This window comes from Urocampus carinirostris, chromosome 10 (assembly GCF_059441175.1).
Source record: "Urocampus carinirostris isolate Australia breed hairy pipefish chromosome 10, RoL_Ucar_1.0, whole genome shotgun sequence".
NCBI classification, from domain to species: Eukaryota; Metazoa; Chordata; class Actinopteri; order Syngnathiformes; family Syngnathidae; genus Urocampus; species Urocampus carinirostris.
The window spans coordinates 26,044,982-26,072,676 of NC_142358.1; the positions used below are offsets into that span (position 1 = coordinate 26,044,982).

The 27,695-nt window shown below is 38.5% G+C and overlaps 1 protein-coding gene and 1 pseudogene across 3 annotated transcripts in view; both read left to right on the top strand.

Annotated features, from left to right (window-relative positions):
• The first annotated feature begins 248 nt into the window (after positions 1-248).
• eif4g1b (eukaryotic translation initiation factor 4 gamma, 1b) overlaps positions 249-27,695 on the top strand; it is a 50,980-nt gene continuing 23,533 nt past the window's right edge. The window contains exons 1-10 of one of the 3 annotated variants that reach the window (XM_088345083.1): positions 249-356; positions 4,848-4,889; positions 4,957-5,078; positions 7,668-7,754; positions 9,233-9,427; positions 12,940-13,042; positions 19,640-19,773; positions 25,157-25,249; positions 25,418-25,505; positions 26,723-27,685. In XM_088345083.1, the coding sequence (XP_088201209.1) occupies positions 5,004-5,078; positions 7,668-7,754; positions 9,233-9,427; positions 12,940-13,042; positions 19,640-19,773; positions 25,157-25,249; positions 25,418-25,505; positions 26,723-27,685 (1,738 nt within the window). In that variant the 5' untranslated portion in view covers positions 249-356; positions 4,848-4,889; positions 4,957-5,003. Of the gene's footprint in view, positions 357-4,847; positions 4,890-4,956; positions 5,079-7,667; positions 7,755-9,232; positions 9,428-12,939; positions 13,043-19,639; positions 19,774-24,213; positions 24,549-25,156; positions 25,250-25,417; positions 25,506-26,722; positions 27,686-27,695 lie in introns of those variants that run through there. The other 2 variants (XM_088345084.1, XM_088345085.1) reach the window with 2 other exon arrangements.
• On the top strand, positions 8,858-8,981 carry LOC148358498 (U2 spliceosomal RNA; annotated as a pseudogene).

A 27,695-nucleotide genomic window follows, 5' to 3' on the forward strand; every position in this document is an offset into this window, starting at 1 on the left:
TTAAAAAACAGAAAATCTCCCCTAAAATATATTAATTTTACTTTAACTATGATGACTGCTCTGAAATTGGTCCAAGCAGTAGAAAAATGAAATACCCTTTTAACACACATTTCAAGTACAAGTACAAAGATGGTCCTTAAAACAAAAGTTCCAGTTTGTTTTTAAGATCAGCGATTAAGGAAAAGTTGGGACGTTTTTCCGAAGTTTAACCCAAGACTGCAGTGGGTCGTTGACCCAATTTCGTTTTACGACCGAGAACTTGTTCCACGTGACGGGATTTGGCCGGAATTATCTCGGTACCGGCTTCCGGGTAGACTTTCACGTCCGTCCGGCTTTGCGGACTCAAGGAGAGAAAGGTAATGAAACGGGTTATGAGTTATTTGTATTCATTTGTTTATTTATTAACATTTATTCAATGACTTTGGTAAATAAAAACGGATGTGTTCTCCGGGGATACGTCTAAGTGTACAACCGTAATGGTTCTAATTGTAGTGGGTGTTAAAATCGCTTGTTATCAGTAGAGCTCCTGTGTATTTAGGGATTAGCTTGTATGGAAGCTAGCATGAAGTTGGCGATGCCAATACTCCAATGTGCTGTTTTCTTGCTATTAGATTAACTTCTAGGCACCAAAGCCGACGCTTAAAAATTCGACGTGGAATGATAAGTGTGTGAAAAAACCTCGTGACGTGTTCCCTGGCGAATGTGTATCTTGTTTACTGTCCACAGAACATGGAGCTCGTTTTGGAACGATTGACAAATCACTGTTGTTGCGTCCCACGTGATTGAAGTTGTTGGGTTGTTTTTGGAAACCATGTTTATGTTTTTAGTAAGCCGCACTAGATGAACATGATTAATTAAAATCAATTTCCGACTTAGGAGCAGTGTGGACTTTATATGTCACATGACTTGAATATCCAGATGACGACACACAAGGAGTGGAAAACTATTTTGAGTGGTTAGCCGCATTGGTTTAAAACAATTGGGCCTGTCCTCCTAGGGATCTATTTATTTCCCCCCTTCATGAAATAATATATGTACTGGCATCTAAATGTTATATTTATTTTTATATTAGTTTGAAACGGGTGGGTAGAGTATCCATAAATCGTACTTTACTCAAAGTACTGTTACTTCAAAATAATATTACTCAAATAGAAGTAAAAAGTAGCAATCCAAATGATTATCATCCATCCATCCATTATCTGCACCGCTGATCCTCAGTAGGGTCACAGAGGTGCTGGAGCCCATCCCTGCTGTCTTCGGGCAGTGGACACTCTGAACTGGTTGCCATCTAGTTGCAGGGCACACAGAGACAGACAACCATCCACTCACTCATTCACACCTAGGGACAATTTTGACCGGCCAATTAACTTGACATGCATGTTTTTGGAATGTGGGAGGAAACTGGAGTGCCCGGAGGAAACCCACACAAGCACGGGGAGAACTTGCAAACTCCACACAGGAAGCTTTGATCTCATGACCTCAGAACTGTGCTTCACAAGCGCTAATCACTGCGATGCCCAATCCAAATAATTAGTGTAATATAAATAAAATAGTGCTTAGGAAAAAAGTACTCAAGCACTGAGTAACTGTAGCAAAGTTATATCTCATCTCATTAGCCGTACCGCTTATCCTCATTAGGGTTGCGGGGGGGCTGGAGCCCATCCCAGCCATCTCCGGGCAGTGGGCAGGGGACACCCTGAACTGGTTGCCAACCAATCGCAGGGCACACAGGGACAGACAACTCATTCGCTCATTCACACCTAGGGACAATTTGGACCGGCCAATCCTCCTGAAATGCATGTTTTTTGGAACGTGGGAGGAAACCGGAGTGCCCGGAGGAAACCCACGCAAGCACGGGGAGAACATACAAACTCCGCACAGGAAGTCTGGAGCTGGATTTGAACCCACGACAGGTTCCCATGACATGAACTGTGCCGCACAAGCGCTAACCACTGCGCCGCCGTGCTGCCCGCAAAGTTATATATTTTTCTTTTTTTTCCAATTTTTAAAGTACAACCATACACCAAATCATCAAATCAAGAATACATTATAAGTCTCTGTTATTGTAAATCTTTATACACCAACCGTTTGTTTGGGAATATATGTGAGGCTACAGCTATATGCACTGCGCATACAGTACAGTAAAAAAAAAAAAAATCAACGTTCACAACTCGCCTCAAAAGTGCCACCTGGTGGTCATTTGGGTCCCTGGTCAAATCTAAATAAAAGAAACAAGGTCTCTGACTAAATAAATGCGTCTTAGCAGAGACAGACAGACGAGTACTTACGTGGAAGGGATTTAAGTAACGGGCTCAACGCAGCCCAATTTTGTGGAATAAGCGTACAGTTTCTTCTTCACAAACCCACTCAAGTAAAATAAAGTGATTTAAAATGCTCTTAAAAGTCCCAAAATTTACTCAAGTAAATGTAACTCATTACTACCCATCTGCGGTTTTAAGTATATTAGTTTCATCAAACTGGTTTTGAAACACATGCGAAGCAAAATCATATATTGTGTCCCTGCTTTAGGAATTTATATATATTTTTATTAGTATTACTGTAGTTTTTCAATAGTATTTTTTGTTGTGTTCCCGTAGTAAAACTGTTGTAGTATTTATGTTGTAATATTTTTGTAGTACTACTGTAGTTGTATTTTAGTATTAAGCAAAGTAATAGATTTTTTATATTTATTTTAATATAATTATTGTAGTTGTATTTAGTAATATTTTAGTTGTATTTTGTTGTATTTTTGTGGGAGTGATGTAGTTGGATTTATATTGTATTTTCGTTGTACTGTAATTGTGTTTTAGTATTTCGTTTTTCAGGTTTTTGTAGTATTACTGTAGTAGTATTTTTGGGTTGTTTCCATAGTGATATTATTGTAGTATTTTGTAGTATTTCTGTAGTAGTTATGTAGTATCTTCTTTAGTTGCATGTGTCTATCTTTGTAGTAGCTCCGTAGTCAGATTTTTGTTGAATTTCTGTAGACGAATTTTTGTAGTATTGCTCAGTCAAATTTTTGTGTAATTTCTGTAGTGGTATTTTTGTGTCATAGTATTACTATATATATGTTTTTTCTTTTTAGAATGAGAGCAAATAATATATTAAGTCCCTATTTTCAAAGGGACAATGTGTAATATTTAGTAGTCTCAATGGGCTGTACAGACCACAGATTACCAACCACAGACTATTTGATAGATGCACTTTACTGCTGTTCAATTGAGATGTATAAATTAAGGACCAGATTTGTGAATGAAACATCATGAGAAAGTTGTAAATATTGAACAAAGTACTCTTTAATATATATATATATATATATATATATATATATATATATATATATACACATATAATCATTATATTTTGACCATTTTTGTTTGGCGGGCCAGATGAAAAAGCCTGCGTGTGCCTGTGGGCTGTCGTTTGCCCACTGCTGCTCTAAGCCAAATGTGCTTCATGAAATGATATACAACCAGCATGATATGATGGTGATGTTGCTGTCTTGTGTTCCAGAATGCAAGAGAGTGTCTTGATAGTTCTGCATGCTAAAATAGTGCAACTAATCAGTTGTGTACACAACAATATGAGTATATAAATTGATAACAAGCCTTTATATCAGAAAAGATGAGTTGTATTTTTATTGTAATGCAAAGTGTGGCTGTGAAGCGGCTAGTTCTGCAGGTATGGATCAAATAGCATAAAAAGCACGTGATTAAACACGTCTGTCATCCAGAAGCTGTAGAATTGGCTTTCTGCCTTTTTGGCGATGTCGTGAGTCATCTAGCACACGCACATGTAAATATACACCGGGAATTTATTAGATGCTATATATATATCCGCCTGGCACGTCATTTAAACATCCACACTCATGTTGTATTTAGTGGTGGAATTCAACTAAAAAATGCTAATTTTATTCAAGTGCAAAGTTACATTAAACTTGCGTCTTCCTCGACTCATGTATTCCACTTGTCTCACTCCTCCCTTCATTTTTCTGGCGCCCCTCGAGGCCATTAGAAAAAATGTCTTAATTAGCCGCATTATTGAAAGCTTGTAACCAAAGTCTCGAAGTCCGGAATTAACGGTACTTTAAAGGGGTATCAAACATGCTTTGAATTATATTTGGTTCAAAATCTAATATTGTGGTTACCGATTCGCTGAGGTCGGGCCAGTGCGCAATTTCGTACACGTGCAGCTTGGATATAGCATTGTTGCCAACCCAGTGCTCTGAATGGTCATGTACATGCTAAGTGTTGTTGGGTTGACATTTAAATTTTATCACAAATTGTTCACACATTAACATTTGTTACTGTTGTTGCTAATGATGGCTGTAAAATGGAATTATGTAACTTAGCCATGTAAACAAAAAACTTGCATCCACAAAAATATCTTTCTTTGTTTCCATGTGAGTAAGCGTAGACATGCATGCATCTTCCAAGTGACTTTACTAAGGGGCTTGCCAATAAACCAAATAATTCTAATACTAGTGTACTGAACCATTGTTTACACTGGAGATCCTGTTTGAGAAAATCTCTCCTGCCATCTGCCACTGGATGATGGACTCTTTCTTACCGCCCACAGTCTGTGAAACTTGGCCACCACTTATCTTTCACTTTAACACTGAGCACTGGCTTCTTCCAAGGATGTGTGTTGAGTCCTTTGCAAACGCGTAGACTTACTTAAGTAAAGGGCCCAATAAAGCCCAATGTAGCAGAGTAGGAGTTCTGTTTCTTCTACACAAATATACTCACGTAAAATACAGTGATATAAAAAACTCCCAAAAGAACAAAATAACCCAAAACCTATTCAAGTAAATGTAACTACCCACTTCTGATTTTCTGTGTCTTTAGGAAGAACATCTTAAAATTGCAGCCTTTTACCAATTCATAAGTGTAAGTATTCTAAGCTTGGATACATAATTTCATATTTTTAAAATTAATTTTATGTTCTTTTCTTAAGATTTCTACAGAGATACAGACCTCCCTCCCAATGCTGAACTCCATGAAATGAATACAGCACCACAGCCTGTAACAGGACCCTCCCCCATTCCCCATCCTACCATATCCCCTGGCCTTTCACAGGTAAGATACTATTGGTATGGTAGAAACAGACTATGTATTGTTAAAGGTCTTTCAACTACAGTTTAAAGATGTGAGTTGCATTTTTAAATATTGGCTTATTTAGCTTGTTCAGTAAGCCTTTTCACCATGTTTTCGAAAAGGTATTTTGTTAAAACAAGAAAAAAATTACAGCATCAGAGGAGGCTAATCTTGATTGAACAAGCCACAGACATATAACACAGATATCCCTTGGTTTTTGCCATCAATGGGGACCAGAACAACTGGCCAAAAGTGAAAATCTGCAAAGGAGCGTTGCACCTTTATAAAAGCCCCCAAGGGTTAAACTAACCTTGAGATAACGTCATTCGCAACTGAGAGTATATGACTGTAACAAAACAAGAACTATATATCTACAATTAATAACACACAACACATCATTGCATTTGAATGAATGTTTTTTTGTCATTATATAAAAGTAAAACAAAATCGTAGGACTTCTCCGTTCAGTGTTAGACAGCAATTTAGAGAGCGGCTGGCTAGCTGCGCACTAGCATCAGGTGTCCTTGAATTGGGCCAGATCTCTGCGATGATTAAAATACAGTGAGAGTAAAAAATATTTATTCCTCGCTGATTTTGCTTGTTTGCCCACAACAGACATTATGATTCTATACTATACTTAAAGACGTGCTTATAACACAGAGAGACTAATAGTAAAACAAAATCAAGAAAATAACTTATTTAATTCACTATATTTAATTCATTCTGATTTCTTTAAGGGAAATAGGTTTTTGGTCCTTCTAGTATGCATTCGGAATTCTGGATGTTACAGACCAGTTAGACACTCCCAATCAACATCTTAACTAAATTCAAGGCATATATTATACCAATCACCTGACAGATTCCAAAGTCTTCCACATTGATAAGACCAAAGAGATCTCTCAGCACCCCAAAGACAGAATTGGTGACCAGCACAAATCTGGAATGGGCTACAAAAACATAAGCAAGATACTAGGAATTAAACCATTGGTGCAACTGTGAGAAAATTTAAGAAGTATAACGTGACCCTCAATAGACCTCGGTCTGGTGCTCCAAAGAAGGTTTTTACACATGGGTTGGCAATGATCATGAAAACTGGGAAATCATGCTGCAAACACTCAACAGGAATTGGTGAATGACCTTAAAGAAGATGGGGCCACAGTCAACACTTTTAACGTATGGGTCTTGAGTTGATTTCTCATGTTTGGAGAAAGGAAAATGCTGCCTATGACCCTTAGAACAATGTGCCCACGGTCAGGCATGGAGGTGGAAACATTATGTTCTGGGGTTGTTTCTCTGCCAAAGGCAAAGAGCTACTGCATCGTTTCAGTCGGAGGATGGATGGAACCATGTACTGTAAAGTTCTGAGGGACAACCTCTCCTCTGTCAGGAATCTGAAAATGGGCTTTGGTCTTGCAAAATGACAATGACCCGAAGCATACAGCAAAGGTAACAAAGGAGTGGCTCAAGAAGAACAACATATGGATATGGCTCATTGAGTGGCTCAGCCAGTCTCCTGACCTCAATCCAAATGAAAATCTTTCGAAGGAGCTGAAGGTCTGAGTTGGAAAGCGACAGCCCTCCAACCGCAATGAATTAGAGAGGATCTGTAAAGAAGAGTGGGCCAAAGTACCCCATGGCATGTGTGCTAACCTTGTGGTCAACTATCACAAACGTCTGACCTCTGTGCTTTCAAACAGAGGCTTTGTCACCAAGTATTAAGTCCTTTTGGCTAGCAGAATAAAATACTTAATTTCCTTAATGAAATTAATATTAACTGATGTATATTATTTGAAGCTATTTTCTGTATTATTTTAAATGTTTTGTCTCTCCATGTTAGAATGCATCTATCATTAAAAGAATCAAATGATAATGTTTTAATTAGTTGGGGAAACCAACAAAATCAGCAAGGGATCAAATACATTTTACTCTCAATGTAAAACCATCAAGAATGTAGCGGTTTCCCATTAAATGCCAGGTCATCCGTTTCATGGTCAAACAACCTGACGTTGGCTAGATGGAGGGTCCCAAAAAACTAAGGTAACATTTTCCACTGGTAAATCGTAATGGGGAGAACTTTTTGCAACTAAAAAATGTAAGCTACATATTACTGTCATTTTTACACAACATTTTTATGGGGGGAGCTTTGTCATAAAAACAAATATTTTTACAGTATACTCTATCTATTAATCATATGTCTTGATAAATCAATCCACACGCAAGATTCTAATCGCATATGTAAATCACAGATATAATTGTCGCTCTGCAAAATAAATGATTACTTGACTTTTTATAATGGTACTGGGGAAATTGATAAATTGGCCTTGAAAGTCCTTAAAAGGTGCTTAAATATCACCATGGAAAAAGTTTGCAAACCCTGTAATAACGCACTGTGACAGACATCCATGAGCATGTTAAAAGTTTTTACTTCTGTGCAGTCTGAGGATTTAATTGTTGGCACACTTTACTTCAATTTATGAAGGTTGATCGCCTCTACTTGGCCCTTTTTACTCTTGTTTCTCCTGTCATGTGTTACTCTTTTCTCTTGGTGATATTTCATTCTGTCATTTGCAGCCCTCTTTTTCCCCTGGGCCTCCCTCTTCGGTTGTGTTTACCACCCCACCTCCGCTGCAAATGAACACAGCGCCCCAACCTAGACAGGTAGGATTATGCGAGTTTTCTTCATCCTGATTGATAGCTCAGACTCCTAAGCAGTATATATGGTCCATTCCTACAGAAACTTTGATCTCTCTAACATTTCATCAAAAATGACTCTCTTACATTTTCTCAATACAGAGATAAAATAACCAAAATACTTTTAACTAGGATTAAAAAAATCACACGTACAGTTGGTTAAGCACATACTAAAAGTAAATACTAAAATCAAATAACTCCAGCATAAGTGCCGTGCTCACATTCAAGGCTGAAAATATGTGTGTGATATCTAAAGTTTCTTTTTTCACTCGTCTAAAGCGAAACAAATTTATAAAATTTTTGTTTATAGTCTTCCCCCAAAAATATAGCCATCTGTTCATAAAAGTACAAAAGTATGCGGGCAACAGGCGAGTGGAACTGTTACGTTATACATACAGTAAGATAAAGAGCTATTGTTGTCTGTATTTAGATTGGCCGGGAAAAATATTTGTTTTCCTCTTCTCTAAGTACGATAAATAAGTAAATAATCAACCCCAAACTGAGTCAGCAAATAAATGTACAATAAATCTATAATTTTGGCAGATGAAGACTAATAACATATCTTAATCATTATCAACCCCCGTATAATATAACATACATTTTTTATATCTATATATAATATATATATATATATATATATATAAAACATAAATGGCATTCACATGAAAATGTATCTGTCAACCTTGCATAACTTAAGTGCTGTACAACCTACAGTAGTATCAAAAGCTCAAAGGATGTAAATTTACAGCTGTGACTGTTTAAATTTTCTCGCTTGATTTCATTTTGATGACCATAGCAGTCACTCCAAAGTCAGCTGTAGACTATCAATGAGAAGCTTGCTTTCCATCTTCATACCGTCAATTGACAAATAAATGAACCAACTACGCAGTAATAAGTCTGAGGAAGCCCTGTACTATACTTGGCCTTGTGATAGTTTTAATAACTGAGTTCCTCTTTTGTTGACAATTTCTCAATTATTTTTGTTTTACTTTGCTACCTACTTACCTGGCAAGGGGGATACCATGATCAAGAAGTCTGGTTCTGAATTTGTGTACTAAAAGCCACACCTCATCCCCAAAATACAGCAATGCTGTAAGTTTGATTTTTGCAATCGGGAGATGGAATAAGAGCTTGCTCTGTCCACTCCACGCATCGGCCCGGTATTGCAGTACCTCCGGTAACGGTGCATTCGCACTGATCGCTGCTTGGCTCTGTGGCTGGGACCTTGACTCAGTCTCTTGGCTGAGAGCAAGTGTCTCGGCCCCTTGGCTTTGTAGCGTATTATAATTTGACCGATAATTGATAAAGAATATAGAACAATAAACCTTACAAAATCCCCCCCCCACCATAGAACATTGCTCTGTATTGTTTTTCTCCTGATTTTGTTCTTTATCTCTATCCTTTCTTTCTGCCCCCTTTCTTTCCTTGAATTTGCTTCCTTCCAGACCTACTATACCAACAGAACCAGTTTGCCTCCCAGCAGCGGGCCTCGAGGTATTCCAACCAGTAATGCCCCTCGGTCTGTAACTCCCAGCCATGTCTACCAGCCTGCCCCTGCCTCCCAAGTGATGATGATTCCTGGACAACAAATTCCCTTCCCAAACTCACCACAGGGAGCAGCCTATTTTATACAAGGACAGGTAGAAACACAACTCTGGGAGGAGGTGGGTTGGTGGGCAAGTAAAGTCCAGTCAAGTCATATAGCCCTTAATCACAAGAGGCTTCGTTGATGGTCGATAAAATAATTTTACTGATTAAAGATGGGTTTATAATTGTGACATTAATTAAAAACATATGCAGTTCTTTGGGCATGTGTGTCTTTGAACATGGTCCCCGAAAGAAATTATTTTACTTATTTAGCAGTGGTCTGCAACAATTTCTGTATCACGGACCAGTTTAATATCTGACTATATTCTCACGTCCCGTCCAAATCACAACATTATTGATAATGAAAATAACAATTCACCCAAATCCACTGTGAAATCACCAGACCACTAGGGATTTACATGACACAGGTAAAGGCATTAGATTTGATCTCATCATCACACTATTCTTACTCGCGTCACGTTATACAATGTCGTTTTAGCTGAACTCTTTCCCATAATGCTCCATCACAATGTTGCACAGTGTGGCATCATGAGTGAAGATAGCGTGACGATGAGATAAAATCAAATACGTATTCCTTTGATATTTACAATACTGATTGCCTAATCGTCAATATTCGGCACGCTCACCGCCGCAATCCGGGTTCTCTGGTTGCCAACCACTGCTCTATAGCACTAATGAATCAATACGATATTAAAAAAAAGGTTACACAGCTTAAATTTTTAACTGTCAGCCCGTCTTATTTTTTTTTTCTCTTTGTAAAAGAAAATTCCGTTTTGACAAAACAATATCTAGTCATAGTATGTGGAGAACTGCCCTAATGTCATTATTCTCTACTTAAAGACTTTAGTTTAAATTTAACTCCAGTTTTTTTGTATTAAAATCGAACCCTTAACTTAATTTAATGATAAAGCAAATACCGGTGTATATATATAATGTTGTTCTTTGAAATGATAATCATATTAATTTGATTTGTTGCCTAGCCCTGATTGCATTTTTTGAAGACTAAGAGTATATCTATTGCTGGACAAATATTGCACCTGCAATATAATTGCGAGGTGCGAATATCTGGATGATTGCAGAAGGTATTACTGTAATGTGCTTGTAATGGAAACCCCCAGATGAAAGGAAAGGCAAAGTGCAGGCTCCCATGATCAGCCATAAAAACTCTTTTGCTGACTTTTCAGAGACAATTATATGCTTAGCACGTGAGTTCTGTTTCTGCTTTGTTTTACAACCAAATTCCTTAAGTTTGTTATGATATCTCAGCTGCACTTGTATCACGCATTTTGTCAGCTGTGCGTGTGTCAGTCAAAACATCACACAAACTTCTTGCCTGTCTGAACCAGTTGCAAATAGGAAATCCACTTGTGTGGCAGAATTATGTTGTCATTGTGAATGCCCACACGACTACATCTTAGTGTTTGGAAAAAGTACCCCTGTAAATCATAGTATACAAAGGAAAGATGCTCCTTAGTATCTTGTAATAGGGGCGGCAGTAGCTCAGGGGGTAGAGCGCTCGTTTTGGGATCAAGGGATCCCAGTTCGAATCCCGGCTCGTCCGTGTTACATGTCGAAGTGTCCTTGGGTAAGACATTGAACCCCTAATACCCCCAATAAGCAGGTTAGCGCCTTACATGGCTGCAAGGCCGCTATTGGGAAATGTAGAGCACATTGTAAAGCGCTTTGGGAAGTCATTGACTTGAAAAGCGCTATATAAATGCAGATCATTTCATTTCATTTCATTTCATTTCATAATAATGTCAATGTCCATCCATCCATTTTTTCCGCTCATCCGTGATGGGGTCGTAGTTGCAGCAACTGCAGCAAGGAAGGCCAGATCTTCTTGTCCCCTGCCACTTCATCCGGCTCATCCAATGGGATCCCGAGGTGTTCCCAGGTCAGCCTAGAGACATAGTCTCTCCAGGATGTCCTGGGTCGTTCCCGGGGGCTCTTGCCGATGGAGGTGGCATCCTTATCAGATGCCCTAGCCACCTCAACTGGCTGCTCTCAATGCGGAAGAGCAGCGGTTCTACACTGAATACCTCCCTGATAACCGAGCTTCTCACCCTATCTCCCGGCCACCCTGCCTAGGAAAACTCATTTCAGCCGCTTGACCCACTGTTTATGACCATAGGTGAGGATAGGAACGTAGATCGACCGGTAAATCAAGAGATTTTCCCTTTTGGCTCAGCTCAGTCTTCACTATGACGGACTGGTACATGGTCCGCATGATGGCAGGCGTTTCACCGATCCGTCTGTCAATCTTCCGCTTTATCATACCATCACTCGTGAACAAGACCCAGAGATACTTGAACTCCTCCACATGGGGCAGGATGTCATCACCAACCCGAAAGGAGCATGCCACCCTTTTCCGGCTGAGAACCATGGTCTCTGACTTAGAGGTGCTGGTCTTCATCCCGGCCACTTCACACCCAAACTGCTCCTGTGACAGCTGAAGATTACAGCTTATGGAAGCCATTAGCACATCATCATTTGCAAAAAGCCGAGATGTAATGATGAGGCTTCCAAACCAGACCCTTCCTTACCGAGACTCTGCCTAGAAATTCCGTCCAAGAAGTTATGAGCAGAATGGGTGACAAAGGGCAGCCTTGGCGGAGTCCAACTCCCACTGGAAACAACTGCTGGGAATGTGGATCAAAATCTGGCACAGGGATATCACAGCCCAGAAAGAGACTGTACGATACACCATACTCCCAAAGCACTCCCCACAGGTCCCCAAGGAACACGATCAAATGCCTTCTCCAAGTCCACAAAGCACTTGTAGACCTTACCAGTGAGGCTGAGAAGTGTAATTATCTTGTTGTTGGAACACACTCTCTGGTCCCCCTTCTTCAAAAGGGGAACCACCACCCCATTCTGCCAGTCCAGACGTAGTGTCCCCATCGTCCAGGCGATGTTGCAAAGTTGTGTCAACCATGACACGCCCACAACATCCATTGCCCTTATGAACTCTGTGCGGATGTCATTAGCTCCTGGGTCCTTGCCACCGAGGAGCTTTTTGACCAACTCAAGTCTTTATCCCCAGAGATATGAGAGCCCACCTCAGAGTCCCCTGGCTCTACTTCTTTAAAATAAGACAGTTTGGTGGGATTGAAGAGGTCTCTGTAGCATTTTACTCATAGCTTCACAACGTCCCGGGTCTAGGTCAGCAGCGCCCTATGTCCACTATACACAGTGTTGATGGAACACCGCTTTCTCCCGTAAGACGCCAGATACAACACTTTGCAGTAGTAGAGCTTATTGCCTCCATTATTTGCATTTCAAAATCACATGTGACTGCGCACAAGAAAATTTTTGGCTTTAGAAGCATGAAAAGGAACGGACAACTGATCATCTGTTTTGACGTTTGATTTAAAACTATTTTCCTCTTTTATCTTTAAATATTGCTGCACAACTGGCTTGTCTTACAGTTCAGTATCTGTACTGAAATTATATTATGGTGTTGGTGTCCAATCTTTAATTTTACTTCAATTTTTTATGACCTTTTCATACACAACATGTATGTGTTTTTGTGTGTTTTAAGTACCGTACTCCAACCTATGTGGCCACACCTCCGCAGTACCCCGTAACAGCAGGAAGTACCACTTTCTACTCAGGCACAAGCCCTGCAGAATACGGTAATTATGGTATGTGACTGGAGCTTCATCCAAGCCGCCGTCATTGCTTAAAGTTTTTCTTTATCATCTTTGGCAGGTACAGTGGCATACATACGAAATTTGTTGAGTGTTAGTGCATCACAAACGTAAAATGTCCCCCTTTTCAAACATGCATATAACCAATAAAACAATCTTAGTGTCATTCTATAGCAATAGAAATAACGACAAGGACGAAAATGTGCTTATAAATTAAAGCTTTTTTTTTTTTAACTCATCTATATGTTGTTAGAAACTCAGGACATACAACATTTTCTGTTAATCAACCTGCGAGGCAACATTTCATTGATGTATTTCAAAAGGCACATTAAGTGACGAGCTGTATTTCCACTTTAGTTTCTGAGACAAACAGAATAAAACAATTTTAAAAAATGTTATACAGATAAAATACAGGTACAAAACCAAATTCAAAAGCTCATATAAACACCAGCTAAGAAAGTCCAATTTAAAAAAATCCCAAAATACGTCAGAGAGAATTAAAGAACAAATAACTGATCAAATGCAGATACAAAAACCCATAAAACATGAAAATCCAAGCTAAAAATTTTCAATTTAAAACAATTTGGGAATACATACAAAAAAATTGCAGATTATTCTAATGATTTTAACAAATGATAACCTGTTTGGTTAATATTAATTGATTACAGGTCCGATCATCTTAACCAACCTCAGGTGGGTAATTATTTGTTTGGTGGTACAACCGATTTATATATACAAAGATATCAATGAAATAAAATGCCAGTGTAAAATCACTTTAATATTGTTAAAGATACATACGTATTTAAGATCAAGTTTTTCAATATAATGTACTTATACCGGGACACGTTGAATTGTCATTTGGGTTGTTATTGTGTTGTAGGACCTGCAACTGAGGCCAATGTTGAAGAAGTTCGTAGCACATTTTTTTTCAATAATTCCATTTAATGTGGGCTTTTACTCCCCCGGGTGGAGTTAAAGAGCCTCATGGAATGAGGGAGAAGTGATCTCCTCAGTCTGTCAGTGGAACAAGACTGTGACAGCAGTCTGTCGCTGAAGCTGCTCTTCTGTTTGGAGATGATATCTTGTGATATCTCCCATACAACCAATAGTGAAAAAGCGGGTCCTGAGTGAGGCTGACTTGCCTATTGACTCAAGAAACTGCGTCATCTTTTATAACATTCACAATGCACTTCATCATTTATTTTGACACATACTCTGTTTACATACTTTGTTGGGGTGTGAGTGAGTATGAGGTAATAAAACTGTCAGACCCGTAACCTATAGGGCATCTTTCTCCTCTGTCGTCGACATGACAAGTACATTTTAACATCCTGATCGTACCTTTTGGTTGTGTTTCTATTGCAACGTTCAATATAAGTTAAGACTTACAGATACCGAACGCTTGAGTGTTCATAAATTCTGATACATATGCTACTGGTAAGATATTTCGCTTACACCAAATTCATTTAAATTGAATCACTATAAATCCCAATTTATTTTCATTAGAAATACATCCAATTAATGACAATATAATATTCCTTTATTTTTCAATTTGTAGTTGATTTTAAAACTGCCATTATAGTTTTAACTTTGAATTTGTACTGTCATTGTTCAAATATCTGTACAATACTTTAAAATAAGGCCGATACTGGCACGATACAGAAATCTCTTTATTTCAATAATGACATATTTTTTTTGTTTTCTTGGGATTGAGTTTGTCCATGATAAACAGAAATATTATTATGATCTATTCCCCTAAGAAACACTTCCTTACAGTGGGTACTAAAAGTATTCAGACTCCTTTAAAGTGATCACTCTATTGTTGCAACCATTTGCCCAAGTCATAGAAGTTAATTTTATTTACTTTACCAAAATGGTATTTATTTATGTACACCTGGCACACAATCTTGTTAAAAATTTAACAAATGTTTATTATTATTATCATTGTTTCAAACACATTAAAAAGAAACTTTGACATTTCACAAGTATTTTACCCTGGTAGTATTATTGAGTAAAAACACAGTTTTAGAAACTTTTTTTGAGCCCATTTTTTTTCTGGCTCTTGAGCCTTTCCGTTTCATTTTTTTTCAAAGAAGTGGTTGTACCTGCTCCCCAGATTGATCTGCCAATCAGAGTATGTTTACTATGCAATTGACTGACACTCTTATAACTCTTTGCTTTAATACATGGTTACTGTGGTCTTGGTGGCCCCCTACCGTTGATGTTTGAGAACCAGGGAGGAACGAAAATGAAAGACTCAACAGAAATTGAGGCTGCCTCTAATGAATCAACAGGGAAGTTCACTGCAAACTAAATTATCAATATATTTTTAAATTTAGAGGGGGGACCTTAATGGGCTAAAAATATCAAATGGTAGTGACACTTGAAGATGTTTTTACATAGTGTAGGTATTTATTTCAATAGACAAGAGCCAGGAATGCCCTGCTCCTGGACTTCTTTCTCTAAGAAGCATAAAAGTCTCAATAACAATGCTGCTCTTGTCAAAGGGGAGGAGTAAGGCTGAGACATACTGGAAGAGGCCCAACTAAACACTGAAAGAAATAATTTTGTGTGGACACCTGTAGAGAGGGTGCACGAAAAAGTACTATGGGGCATTGTTAAGCTCCCCCCCAATCGTTCAGTTCCGCTGCACATACACTATTTTTGCACTCAGGTAGACATTCAACATGGGGAGTCGCGGTGCTTACAAAGGGTATGATTCTCAGGGTTGGTGCTGCCGTGATAAACAGTCTCTTTGCAACACACTTTTTAGCTGTTAACGTGCCTGTGGTTAATGACTTGTATCTCATGCCTCTTATTTACGGTATTGGGCCACTGTCCAAGAAAAAATGCATTCCTTCTGCTGGCTTAAAGTTAGAAGCATGCTCCTCGTCTCCCTTGGTCTATCCTTCCCTCCCTCTTGCAAACTATCGTATGCGGTTTTTGACTATATTTAGTCTGTGTTGCTCTTGGTCAACAATGCAGGCTTCGTAATGTGAGTTGCACTGTAATACTTACAGTGGTTGAGAGTTTGAGTGTGTTGTTACTGCTGAGCAAAAGGACTTGTCAATTCAAAATTTGTAGCGCTTTTTCTCTTTCCAAGGACGAAGCGAGAATAAAGTACTATTGAAGCCATTTTACAGTTGGTCTCATTGAAAAACAAAATGTCCCGTTGACATCATTGACTGAGTGAGCCTGGAGAGGAACTTTGAACTTGTATAGTTTTGTGTTTTCACCCAACAGTGGAGTAGTGTTATGTAACTAAGTCATTTTAGTATGTTTATGCTTTTACTCCTAAAAATACATGCAAGTTTAGTGAAAGGGGTGCAGGATTGGTGGAGTTCAAATAATATTTGGAGAAATCATCTGTTCTGTCATAACCTAAAAGCCTCCTGTCCCCGTTGGCTTCCTGACTGCACTATTGGCCTTTTCTCAAATTGCATTCACATATATGTTTCAAATTTAAAAAAAAATACATTAGTGTGATATTATTCCCTATGCAATGTAATTGAAGAGTAAATCTGAAAGGTGTGGTGACACATTTTCTCTTATTAGTATTAACTGCAACATTGTTTTAAACTCCAGATATTGATAAGACTGATTGTTTGAAAATAATAACGTTCTGCTGTGGTAGTTAACCCACAAACAGCATATATTATTTATATTATTGATATTATTGATTAGAAAACGTTATATTTTTCTGGCAAAGCAAACATGAGTTGTTTTTTTTTTTAACTGAAGCAATTTAGTGTCCCCTTCCCAATAATGTGACCTAGACAAAAGGCCCTGTTTAAATTTACCCCCTCCCAGAAAAAAAAGCATAGTGTTACGATAGTTGTAGTTGATCAGTTGCCAAACAATAAAATGGAACAAAATATCACGGTACACATTCCTGATATTGAACAAGTTATTTACTGTTTTTTGATGTACTTGACAGTTACAAATATTATTTTTTGCAGATTTCCTACTTAGGCGTCGTATTTGGAATGAGTAAGGTGTCTACATTGAAACTGATTCAAGGACTAGAATTCCAGATTGTAGCTGCCTATGAAAATCAAAATCCCTAATTTTTTCTCACATTTGCACCAAGTTGATTTCCTGATCTTCTTAACCTGTATTAGAAGCTAATCCTAACTTGAAAGTGGAGCGCTATTACAAGGTTTTCCTAACAATAACGATTGCAGCCTCACAAAATAAATGTAATATATGTTAGCATTGCAGAGTGCATAGAATACCTCATTCCGAACCACTGGTGGAAGTTGCGAGGGGACAAGGAAGAGTGTCGTATGTTGTACGACTGAGGAACCTTATTATTGCCCCTGGCATCTTACACAGGTCAGACCAACTGATTTTTGTTGGACAACTCCCTCCCAAGTTGTCCAACTTTCTTGTTGGCTTTGTGACACCACCTTGAAGTTGTAGTGCGCATCTTCTATCCTTGACACCTCTGCCACCAACATCTCCTTCCTCCCTAGCTTTAGACCAAAACCGTAGCGCTTCTCCCCACCCCAGGCCCGCTCTTCCTGCGTAGACTCTGCCTATCATCTCTTTGTGTTGGAGCCTGCTCACAGCTTTGTCGACCTCTACTTTGACGCACCACTTTCTGCTAGTGGGGACCTTGGCGCTGGCATCCCTCACTGACTGGTCAGCTGATGCTTTTAGCTCAAGGACAAACCTAGTCTTTTCTTGCATGTAGCCCAGCCTGAGGGACTGCAATGGGAGCTGCAGTGTACAGTAATTTTTACAACGAATCTTGTTTCCCGATGGCAACTGTGCAGTCCCAGCTACTCTAGGATGAATAAATTGGCCTTTCCATCCATCTTACTCAAAGCAGATAATGCAATATTGTTCATTTTCAAGGGCCACACCAGCCTCCTGTAGAGAATCATCTGGTAGCACCAGACCTTGTATTTCCCAGGGAGTTGTTTTTGGTTGATTTTTGCCAGGTTGTCTGTAAACTGTACGGCATGTATCCTGGTGCTCCGAGTGGAACATGTCTTAGCCAGTCGCCGAACTGCCTTCTCATATGCTGTTCCAGTTGCTCTCTGGTTGTTTCCAGCTCCCCGGACTTTTTCGGCTTCCATTGTTCAGCTTTCTTTGGTCACCATCTTTGCTTTGATTCCGTAAGTTATTCGTTGACTTAAATACAAAGTGCATTGCAGAGCTGATAACTCTTTTTTTTTTTTTTTTTTTATCTGGACTGCCGCATTTTGTCTTGGTGTTACTGTGGCTTCTTTTGTTAAACCCAAAAGGTTCCAAACTCAAGAGAACATGTACCGTATTTATGAAATGTCTTTGTAGAAAATGTTGTAATAGCCAAAAAGTACACCATCATCTACAGCCTGCTGCATCGGTCACAAATTTGGGAAACTTGTCAACTAAACATTCTTTTATTAACTATATTTCATGCTGATGATGTCCGTGTATCGTCTGTTGATACCCTTACGACATCTATTGCAGCCCGGTCACCCTGGAATAACCTCTTGTGCGCCACTTCTAGAGGTTTCTTTATTTTACTCATGCTGAGGTTTTTGAGTTTTCCTTGCCCTCATGTATTTCAGATTAGGAGATGGTGTAATAGTGGTCTGTGCAGGCCTTTGAGACTGTTTGTGATTAAGGGCTACAAATAAACATGACTAGACTAGACTAGAATCACACTGTGGTTTCCTACCTGGTTTCTGGTCTTTTTTGTCTTATCCGCTAGTGCGGTATAAGGTTGATGTGGGCCTTTCTGATCGCTCTTCGCTGTACTCTGGTGGATCTGCCGCCCCCTATGCATGGTCTCCTTTTTACATCTTTAAGCACACTTTCGTATAATCTTCTCCTCTTTAGTTGAAGCTCTGCTTTTTTCGTCCATTTCCATTGCCATTGTCGTTACCGTCCTTTTAGGCCGATTTATCATTCTACCTTTTGTAGGGCCTGTGGGTTCTTTTTCTTGTGTTTTCTGTAGTTAAAGAAGAGGCCAGTGGGTTGGGTAACTTGTCACCCACTCCCTTTATGGTCTTCCCTCGTTGTCTTCTTGTCCTCCCTGGACTTCAACTGCACTGTTCTTAGTAGACGCTGGGGTTTCCTTAGCTTCAGTTAAAGTACAAGTAGTTGGTATTTCCTGCTTGGCATTGCTGCATGTCGCATCTCCTCAGGTGCCCATCGCTCAGCTGCAGCTTTGTCAGCTAGGAGCCACCAATCATCAACATTTCGTTCCTTTATACACAGAGGAACTCATCACTAAAGAAAAACTATCTTACAGTTAATTGTTATTGTGGTGTTCTCAAGATGGTAACTGGCACAATATTGACCAAAGACACAGTATACTAGTTTGTAGAGTGGTTCTCATTGGTTGTTTTTTGTTGTTTATGTCATCCGCTTTAAATAAAACAGTGCTCTACTGCATGTTATATACAGCTGGCAAGGCTCTGCAGCATCTGGATTTTAAATTATCAGCATAAAATCCCCTGCCACAACAAAATGTCTCACATTATTGATTGTTTTGCTGTTTATTACTTTGTCTCACTGTACTGGGCTTACTTTAATGTCATTTTTATGTAATTAAGCTTTAATGTTTTGATCAATATTGTCCTTCCTGATCAACAGCCTACTATCCAGCTCAGCCTCAGTTTACCCCACAAGTGCAGACGCCAGCTGTCATTATGAACCCTGCAACTCCACAGACACAACCTTCACCACAAGCTCCACAACATATTCACAGCAAACGGGAACGCAAGCAGGTCAGTGTTCGATCATGCCTTTTATCAACAATAACGGTTCGGCACCACTTTGCTCGGCCGGCATCTGTACCACTGTACTTAGAATACATGATTTGTATTCTAAGTACAGTGGTACCTCTTTATATAACCACCTCTAAAAACATGAATTTCTGCAGACGATCTTTTTAAACAAAAATCGACATCGCTATGTTAAGGAAAATCCAGTTCACGGGCTGTACCACTATGACCGCTTACCACTCATGTGATTGCTTACCGCCAGCATCAGCTTGACTAGTATACGACATAATTTTTTCCCCTGAAGTGGTTTTCTTTCGCAATTTTTTTGTGTGCATGGTCATCTAAATATACAATAATTTTAATTCTAGATGTACAGTATGTGCATGTGTATCATCAAGTCTTTCGATCTCATACCTGTCAACCTCTGCCAATTACTCCCATTAAAAATGATTGTATATCCTCTTAAGCAAGAGCCGATGTAGGTTAGAGCAGAAATGGTTTAGATGAGATTTTTTTCTAATTTTTTATTGAGCATCTAAAAAGTATTATAAAGCCTACACAATGTGAAATGATAAAGAGGGAAAACCCATAGGTTGACAGGTATGCGATCTCACTGACTTCTCTTTGCAAACCCCCAGCAGCACACACACACACAATTGTTACGGTTCTTATTATAAATATTTTATTTTGTTAATACCCTTATATATCTCTTATTACAGTATTTTTATATGTAATTACTATACATATTTTAAGTGATAAGGTAGATGTTTTTTAAAGCTGTTTAGGGTCCACTTGTATGCTTTTAGGAGGACTGGATCGGGCTAATTTGTATTTAAATACAGAAATCCCTCGGTTTTCGTGGTTAATGGTGACCAGAACAACCACAAAAAGTGAAAATCCACAAAGTAGCCTCACAACATCATAAGAGCCCCAGAGAGTTCAACTTACCTTGAGATAACGTAATTACCGACTTGGAGTTGCGACCGTAACAATAACAACTATATATCTACAAGTAATAACACACAACACATATTTGTAGTTGAATGGATGGTTTTATTGTCATTATTCATCAGTAAAACCAAAATTGGAGGGCTTCTTCTTTCAGCATTTTAGATCCCAGCTGGCTAGCTGCGTGCTAGCACGGGTTGTCCTTGAACTGAGCCAGATCTCTGTGATGATTCAATAAAACTGTCCCAAATGTAGCAGTTTCCCACAAAAAAGTCATTTGTTACATGGTTAATGGACATGGTGTTGCAAGAAACCTGGTCCGCAGTGGTGGCTTAGCAGATTTGTCCCGACGCCGCCTCAGTCGATTTACAGACTTGATAACAATCTATGGAGTACTCGGTGGTGATCAGCCGTTTCTTTGCGTTCTTCTGACTTTTCCAATTTCCAAAATTGTTTTTCTTTTCACTGTAACAAGCTGCTAAAAGCTAGCTTTAGCTGTAGCCTGCTTGTCAGGGAAAGGAGTATTGTCCTGCAGTTTCACTCATTGTATCGAGATTCTGTTAAAAATATTTCCCCCAAAAAGTAAAATGAGAGGTCCAACATTTGGGTCCTTAAATAGTCACAGGGCAGCGGAAGTGGTAAAATAAGATGCATTACTAGAGAATACTGTACTTGATCTCTGGAGGATCACAGTTAAGTTTCTTTTGTTTCTAACAGAAGGCCTTGATTCACAAGGTGTGCGTTCATCAAATTGTTCCTTCACTTGCCCATATCCTGTCTGTCTTCAGCTCTCCTGTCAAAGGCTCAAACATAATTAGAACGAATATGAATTAGTTATGTTAGAATAGTTTGCATTATACGTGATCAAGAAAAATATAGGTATCAGCTGAAGCTAAACGGACTAGCACTTTTTATGCAAAACTCTTAAAAAAACAAAAACAAACAACTAAAAAAAACATTTTGTTTAACAGTAATAGGCATCGTTGATGTAGCGGATTTTGACTCCTAAAATCTACTTGATATGAAAGACTCAGACTGGGATGCTAAAAAAGTGCCATTTGGACATTCCTAGTTTGTACATGTTTTACTTTGAACATATTGAACTCTTTCATCTTTCATCAGTAAATTTGATTTAAGTCATATTTATTTGTATAGCCCTTAATCACAGTAAGTGCTGCACAAACCCTCACTTAAAGAATAACAGCCTCCCCTGATCGCAAACCTAAATGAGAACTATTGTGCTGTCACTGTCTAAAAGACATATATAACAAAAACGCTGCTCAATCCATTAAAACTCGGAAAAAAAGACATTTTTAACTTTAATTTATTTTTATAAAGAAATATGAGAAAAGAAGAACATACACCTGGTAGATTCTAACGTCAAATGACATAAATGTTTCCTTAATTACAATGATTTCTAAATTTGCTTTTTGTGGTCATTGTCATCATCTGAGCAATGGCACTAAACGAGTACGATTTTTTTTTTTTTTTCAAATGATTTCTCAGATGTAATCTAAGTATCTGAGATGTAGTATCATGAATTGCCCTTCCTTTATGAGTTGCTGTAAAACCAAGCTGTCCTAAATTTTTGGAATAATATATGTATATATATATATATATATATATATATATATATATATATATATATATATATACACACACACAGTGTATGTATGACTATTATGTAGTTATCTTTCAGTCAAAATGTTTTGTAAAATTCCATTTGGTGTGGTTTATTTATTGTGTACATTATATTAATCAGTCTTTGGGAGAAACGCAATACATAGTTAGTTAATTAGGATATTTAAAACAATGTAATTGTATTCTGTTACAGGATAAAATACTTTGTCAAATCAGACGTATATTTAGTAAAAATAAGAATTACTTTCCAAAATTACATTTTTATTTAAAAGTATATTCCCATATATATTTAGTGCTATGTAGCAAAGCTGCGCTCACATCGTTGAGCCAGAATGGCAGAATACATGTCAGATTATACCAGCGGTTTGACAGAAAAAAGATTGTGGATCCTAGTATCCCAAATAAGCACAAAGAATGTGCAAAGCAGCAAGATAGAAAATTTCTTTTCGTGATCAAAGTTAAAGAAACAACTTTTTTTGATTGGTGTTTCACATACACTGTTCATTGTGTGAGCCACTTAGGGAGCTTTTGAGTGTGACTTTTTCACTTATAGCAGAGACACTTGAATTAAAATAAGGATGACACCAGTTAATCTGAGATGAATGGACATCCCAGTAAATCTGAATATGGTTGAGAGGTTTTTCATCCCGACTCAAACAAATAAAACTTGAACCTGGAAATAAGACACCCCTGATATTGTTGGAAATTTAAAAATTGAACACTTAGTGTGTTTAAAACAATACTTGGTTCTTAATATGCTTCCATTATGAACTAAAACGAAGTATATCTTGTCTTCAATGTGAAAGAGAAAGTTTATTTTTGCCTAATAAACTAAACTACGTGGTTAAAATTTGAACATTTCTTGAAGGACTACAAGCAACTGCCAGACCTTGGTTTCATCCAATTCTTTTTCAAGGTTACATTGTTCGTTTATCTTAGACAAATTGTAGTAATATGTTATGTTTATCGTGTATTTTATTATTATATTTGGTATTGGAGTAATCTAAAAATAATTTAAAGTAATCGATTTCCATTACTACATTATTATGGTATTCAAAATACGTTACAACAGGTACATTTTCAAAGTACCTCTCCAAACCCCCATTTTAAACACGTATCCTTTGTTGACTGGTGAAAACAGCACTTGAATACATAGGTTCAGCTTATTTCCTTTGCATTGAGACTTTGCCTTGGTTGCTTTTGGTTGCTTATCAGTGGCTAGAGTTGCCTTTGATTGGACTTTGACTGGGTCCAGTGACAACTGTGAGAAACAGGCATTTGGAAATTTATATCTGATTGTTTCCTTTATGAACAGTCTTGTTTTAAGTTTAAGGTGATCTCTAAAGTAGTCATACAGTTTTTGGGAAAACGTTACTACCCAAGAGTGGTTACAAATATGTCGAAAAAAATCTAAAGTTAATGCAGATAGTCATTTTTTTCAGCTAAAATGTGTTTTGCAGTATATGTGCTTTGTATTATTTTAATGCCCACCAATTGCATGTGAGATCGTTAGGACTTTAATTATTTTCTTAGTTAAATTGTCCATCAGTCTTGCTCTCACTTCATGTCAAAGTGAAAAAACTAGAGGGGGAGGGGCTGTGGGTCATGTCAGCACATTGCTCAGCTCCACGTGGCCAACTATCCCCCCCTCCCCTACTGAATTCTGTGGCACTCCCTCTTCCTCTTCTGGTGGTTTCCTCTGTTCTTGATTAAATTTGCAGTATGTTCGGCTCAGAATGAGGAAGAAGGAGCTAAGAGGTAGATTTTTGTTGTAGAAGCCCAATGGATTACAACTGTACCTCCTTTGAAACACTCTCATTGCTTCATACTGCTGCCTTACCCTACTTCCCTCGTGGGCCCCTTTAACTGTCTGTTAGTCTCTGTGGGCGGGAGTTGCACATTCCAATGCCTTAGCTTTGGAAGGCTAGTGGCCATCCTTTTTTCTCTCTCTTCCCTGTTCTGTTCATCAAATAAGTGAGGGAGTAAAGTTCCGAACTATTCTTCTCACAGCTCAGCTCTTGTATGTTGTGCTCTCAGTTTAGGACGGTTAAGATTAGCTAAAGTATTGGACCACAAGCCTGTTTCATGCTGCTTAATGTCAAGCCCGGGACTGGCTGGAGCAGCCACTTTATTCCGGGGATGAGAATACTCTGATAGGAATAGCTACCAATGGACTGGGTCGTGCAAAGGTTAGTAACAGTAAACAACCATTTTGGGCTTTTTCTGTGTTAAACATTTGCAAGGTTGAGTTCTTGTTGTAAAAGTTATGCTTGACATTTCAGTCTCATGACTGTGCACGTCACTTGATTTAGTTGCATTCTGGATCATACCAGTTTCAGACCAGCGCTGACTGCGAGAATAAGCATGTAGCGAGTGAGTGACAGAGAATGAGTGTTTCAAAAATGTTTGTGTGGCACTTAATGTGAGAGTGATTACACATCCACGTCCCCCAAGTAGCAGAGTGTGTGAAAGCGAAACTATTGTTTTTTTTTCCCTTTTTTTGTGTGAGGTTGTGTTAAAAACTGGAGGGTCGTGGTAGATTTTAGCATTTCAGAAATGATGCATTCAATGACGAATAGTCAGAGGACAAGCAGTAAAAGCTAAAGATTGTGCGTGCATGTATGATTAGTGATAGTTGTCTCAATAACATCTGTGCTTCCCCAGGAATAGTGCTAATACATGTTCTTGCACACAACACATGTATGCAATGTTTGTGAATCAGTCTTTATTTCAGTCTAATGGTGTTGCATAACTTTATTTGCAGTAATTGGCACCTAATTTCTTTTGTACTCCCTAGATCACAATAAGAGACCCAAAACAAGGAGGCCGGGACGTCACAGAGGAAATTATGTCAGGAGGCCGCAGTGACTCTACCCCTACTCCACCACAGGTAGTTTTATCGACATACAAAAGGAATCATTATTTAGCATGTTTTTTCTTCTGCTGTTATTCTGCATAGACCTATATTATCAGTTTTGTAAAATAAATCAGGGTATGGTTAGGATTAGGTTGGACTATGCACTTACAGTACCACGAATTGGGATTCTTGTTTGTATAGACTCTCATATCTGGATGTGACACCGGATTGGTCCAGGCCAGCGGTGAGAGCCCTCCAGCTGCTGTTGCTCCTGCACAGGTTAGAGCAGGTGGGTTTGTTGCTCAGACACTTATCTTTACTGAAATCCATTGGTAATTTCAACAAAATGTCTTCCTCAATTGCACTGCTCAAGCATCTATCTATGCTCATATTTTTTTTGTATTTTTTTTGTTTTGTATTATATTCAATTAAAACTCGCATGGAAAAACAGTTATAGCAAAGCAATGTGTGCTGTGCGCTGGAAAAAATAAATTCTTACTATATTGTCAGAAAGCCTTGCCCAATAAATTGTTCAGTATTTTTTTCCTATTTTAACATATTTTTTCTGGTTTATTAAATTAAATAAGTAATAGCATGTTTGAAAGCCCTTCTATCATGGGGCCATCAAGTCACCAGTGTTTACTAGAATATCCAGTTGCTTAACCTTAGGCGCGCGTCCTTTGGAAGAAAAAAAATGATTAAAAAAAACTCGATGAGAGGCATTAAAAAATATTTATGTACGCGCAGCTGAGGTCCCCCTGAACATTTTGTGTGGTTAAAGGGAAAAATAAAAAGTCGCAAAAGTCATTAAACCGCAAAGGCGTGGACATTGCATGTTCAAAATACCTCGAGTGTAGTTAGTTATTTGTAACCGGATCATTTTGATCATCCTAAGAAATGTTTTTTTTCCCGAGAATTAGGAAAAAATGAGACAAGATTACATGATTTAGCATCTGATAGTAGAGACAATTTAACCAATGTTAAGTATAAATGTTAAGATCTGTTCAATTTTGCAAAAACGTTGCTGGGACAACACCTTTGTTTTTGTTGTGCATTATGTAATACATATAACAGGGTAATGAAATAAAATAATTGTATTTAATGAAAAATTAAGTGATGCACAATTACTTATGTATTTGTTATCGTTTCAGTCATCCTATCTGTCTAACAGTCAACTGAAAAGTTTGTGAGAAAAAAAAAAACATTAAACAAAATCTTGTCATTTCATTTTCCATTTGGTTTGAATGTCCCCCTTTACATTTAACTACAGCCTCCAAAAATGTAGTCAAAGATAAACCCAAATCTTCAACATCATTATACAAAAAGGCATTGACGTTCAACCCCTAGGTCAGTAAGGTAATGTTTAATGAGATCCTAAATCATGAAAAATAATTGTTTTCAACGAAGTATTTTGAAATCCCCAAGCTCATCAGTGGGGGAAAAGGAAAACCATTTGATATTGGTGCAATTTGTACAAATAAGTTTCGATCTTTGTGTCTTTTCCAGGTGACGGTGACAAACCTTTGCTGCTTCTTATGTCACAGCCTCCTGATATTGCTCAGGATGACCTCCCCTCAGGCGCTACCGTTATTGACATGAACAATACGCCAACAATGCCATCTTTATTATCACAAGACAACTCTACCAGCACTATTTGTATTTCTTCCCCTGCGTCCATTGTTCCTATTTCAGACAAAATGTCCACCCCCAAATCTCCCAGAGAACAAAATCCTGAGCCCGAAACTGCACCTGAGGTACCTGCCTACCCTGCACCACTTCCTGATCCTCTGCCTGCCCCTTCAGTTCAAGAAACCCAAGAAAGGACAGAAATACATCTTAAAAAAATTGATGGGGTGTTTTGTAAGGATGAGGAGCAAACAGGGGATGCTACTTTTACGGACAGTCCTCTAACAGTCACTTCATCCTTAAATGGAGTGACTGATAATGCGCCAAAAAGCCCTCCGATCATGGTGCCATCAAGTCACAAGTGTTCATTGGAATCTCCAATTGCTCAACCTGAGGAGCTCAGCCTTTCAAACGGTTTACCCCTGTTATCTTCTCAAGACCATGAGGCCCCTTACCCCAACACGGATGTGCGTGATGACAGCCCCATTGCTGAGCCTGAAGATTTAGTGCAGCCTTTCACTAATACCTCCAAAGCCATTAATAAAGCAGTGCCTACATCACTAGTCAAATCCACCTCAGCGCCTATTGCCGAAATGGTTTCTAGCCAAAGTCCAGACATTACTCCTGAAACAGTTACTCAGGAAGCATCTTTCTTACCTCAAGATGAAGAAAAGGGTGCTTGTTTTTCTCAAGACACCAACGGGAATATGCAGATTTCTCAATGCATTTCTGCTGGAGTATCATCTCCACTGGTGGTAGACTCAAAAGACGATAGTGACCGAGAATCAGTGACAGGTCCTTCCCAGCTTGTGCTCAATACCCCCATAGAAACTACAGTGCAAGGTGTGCCACT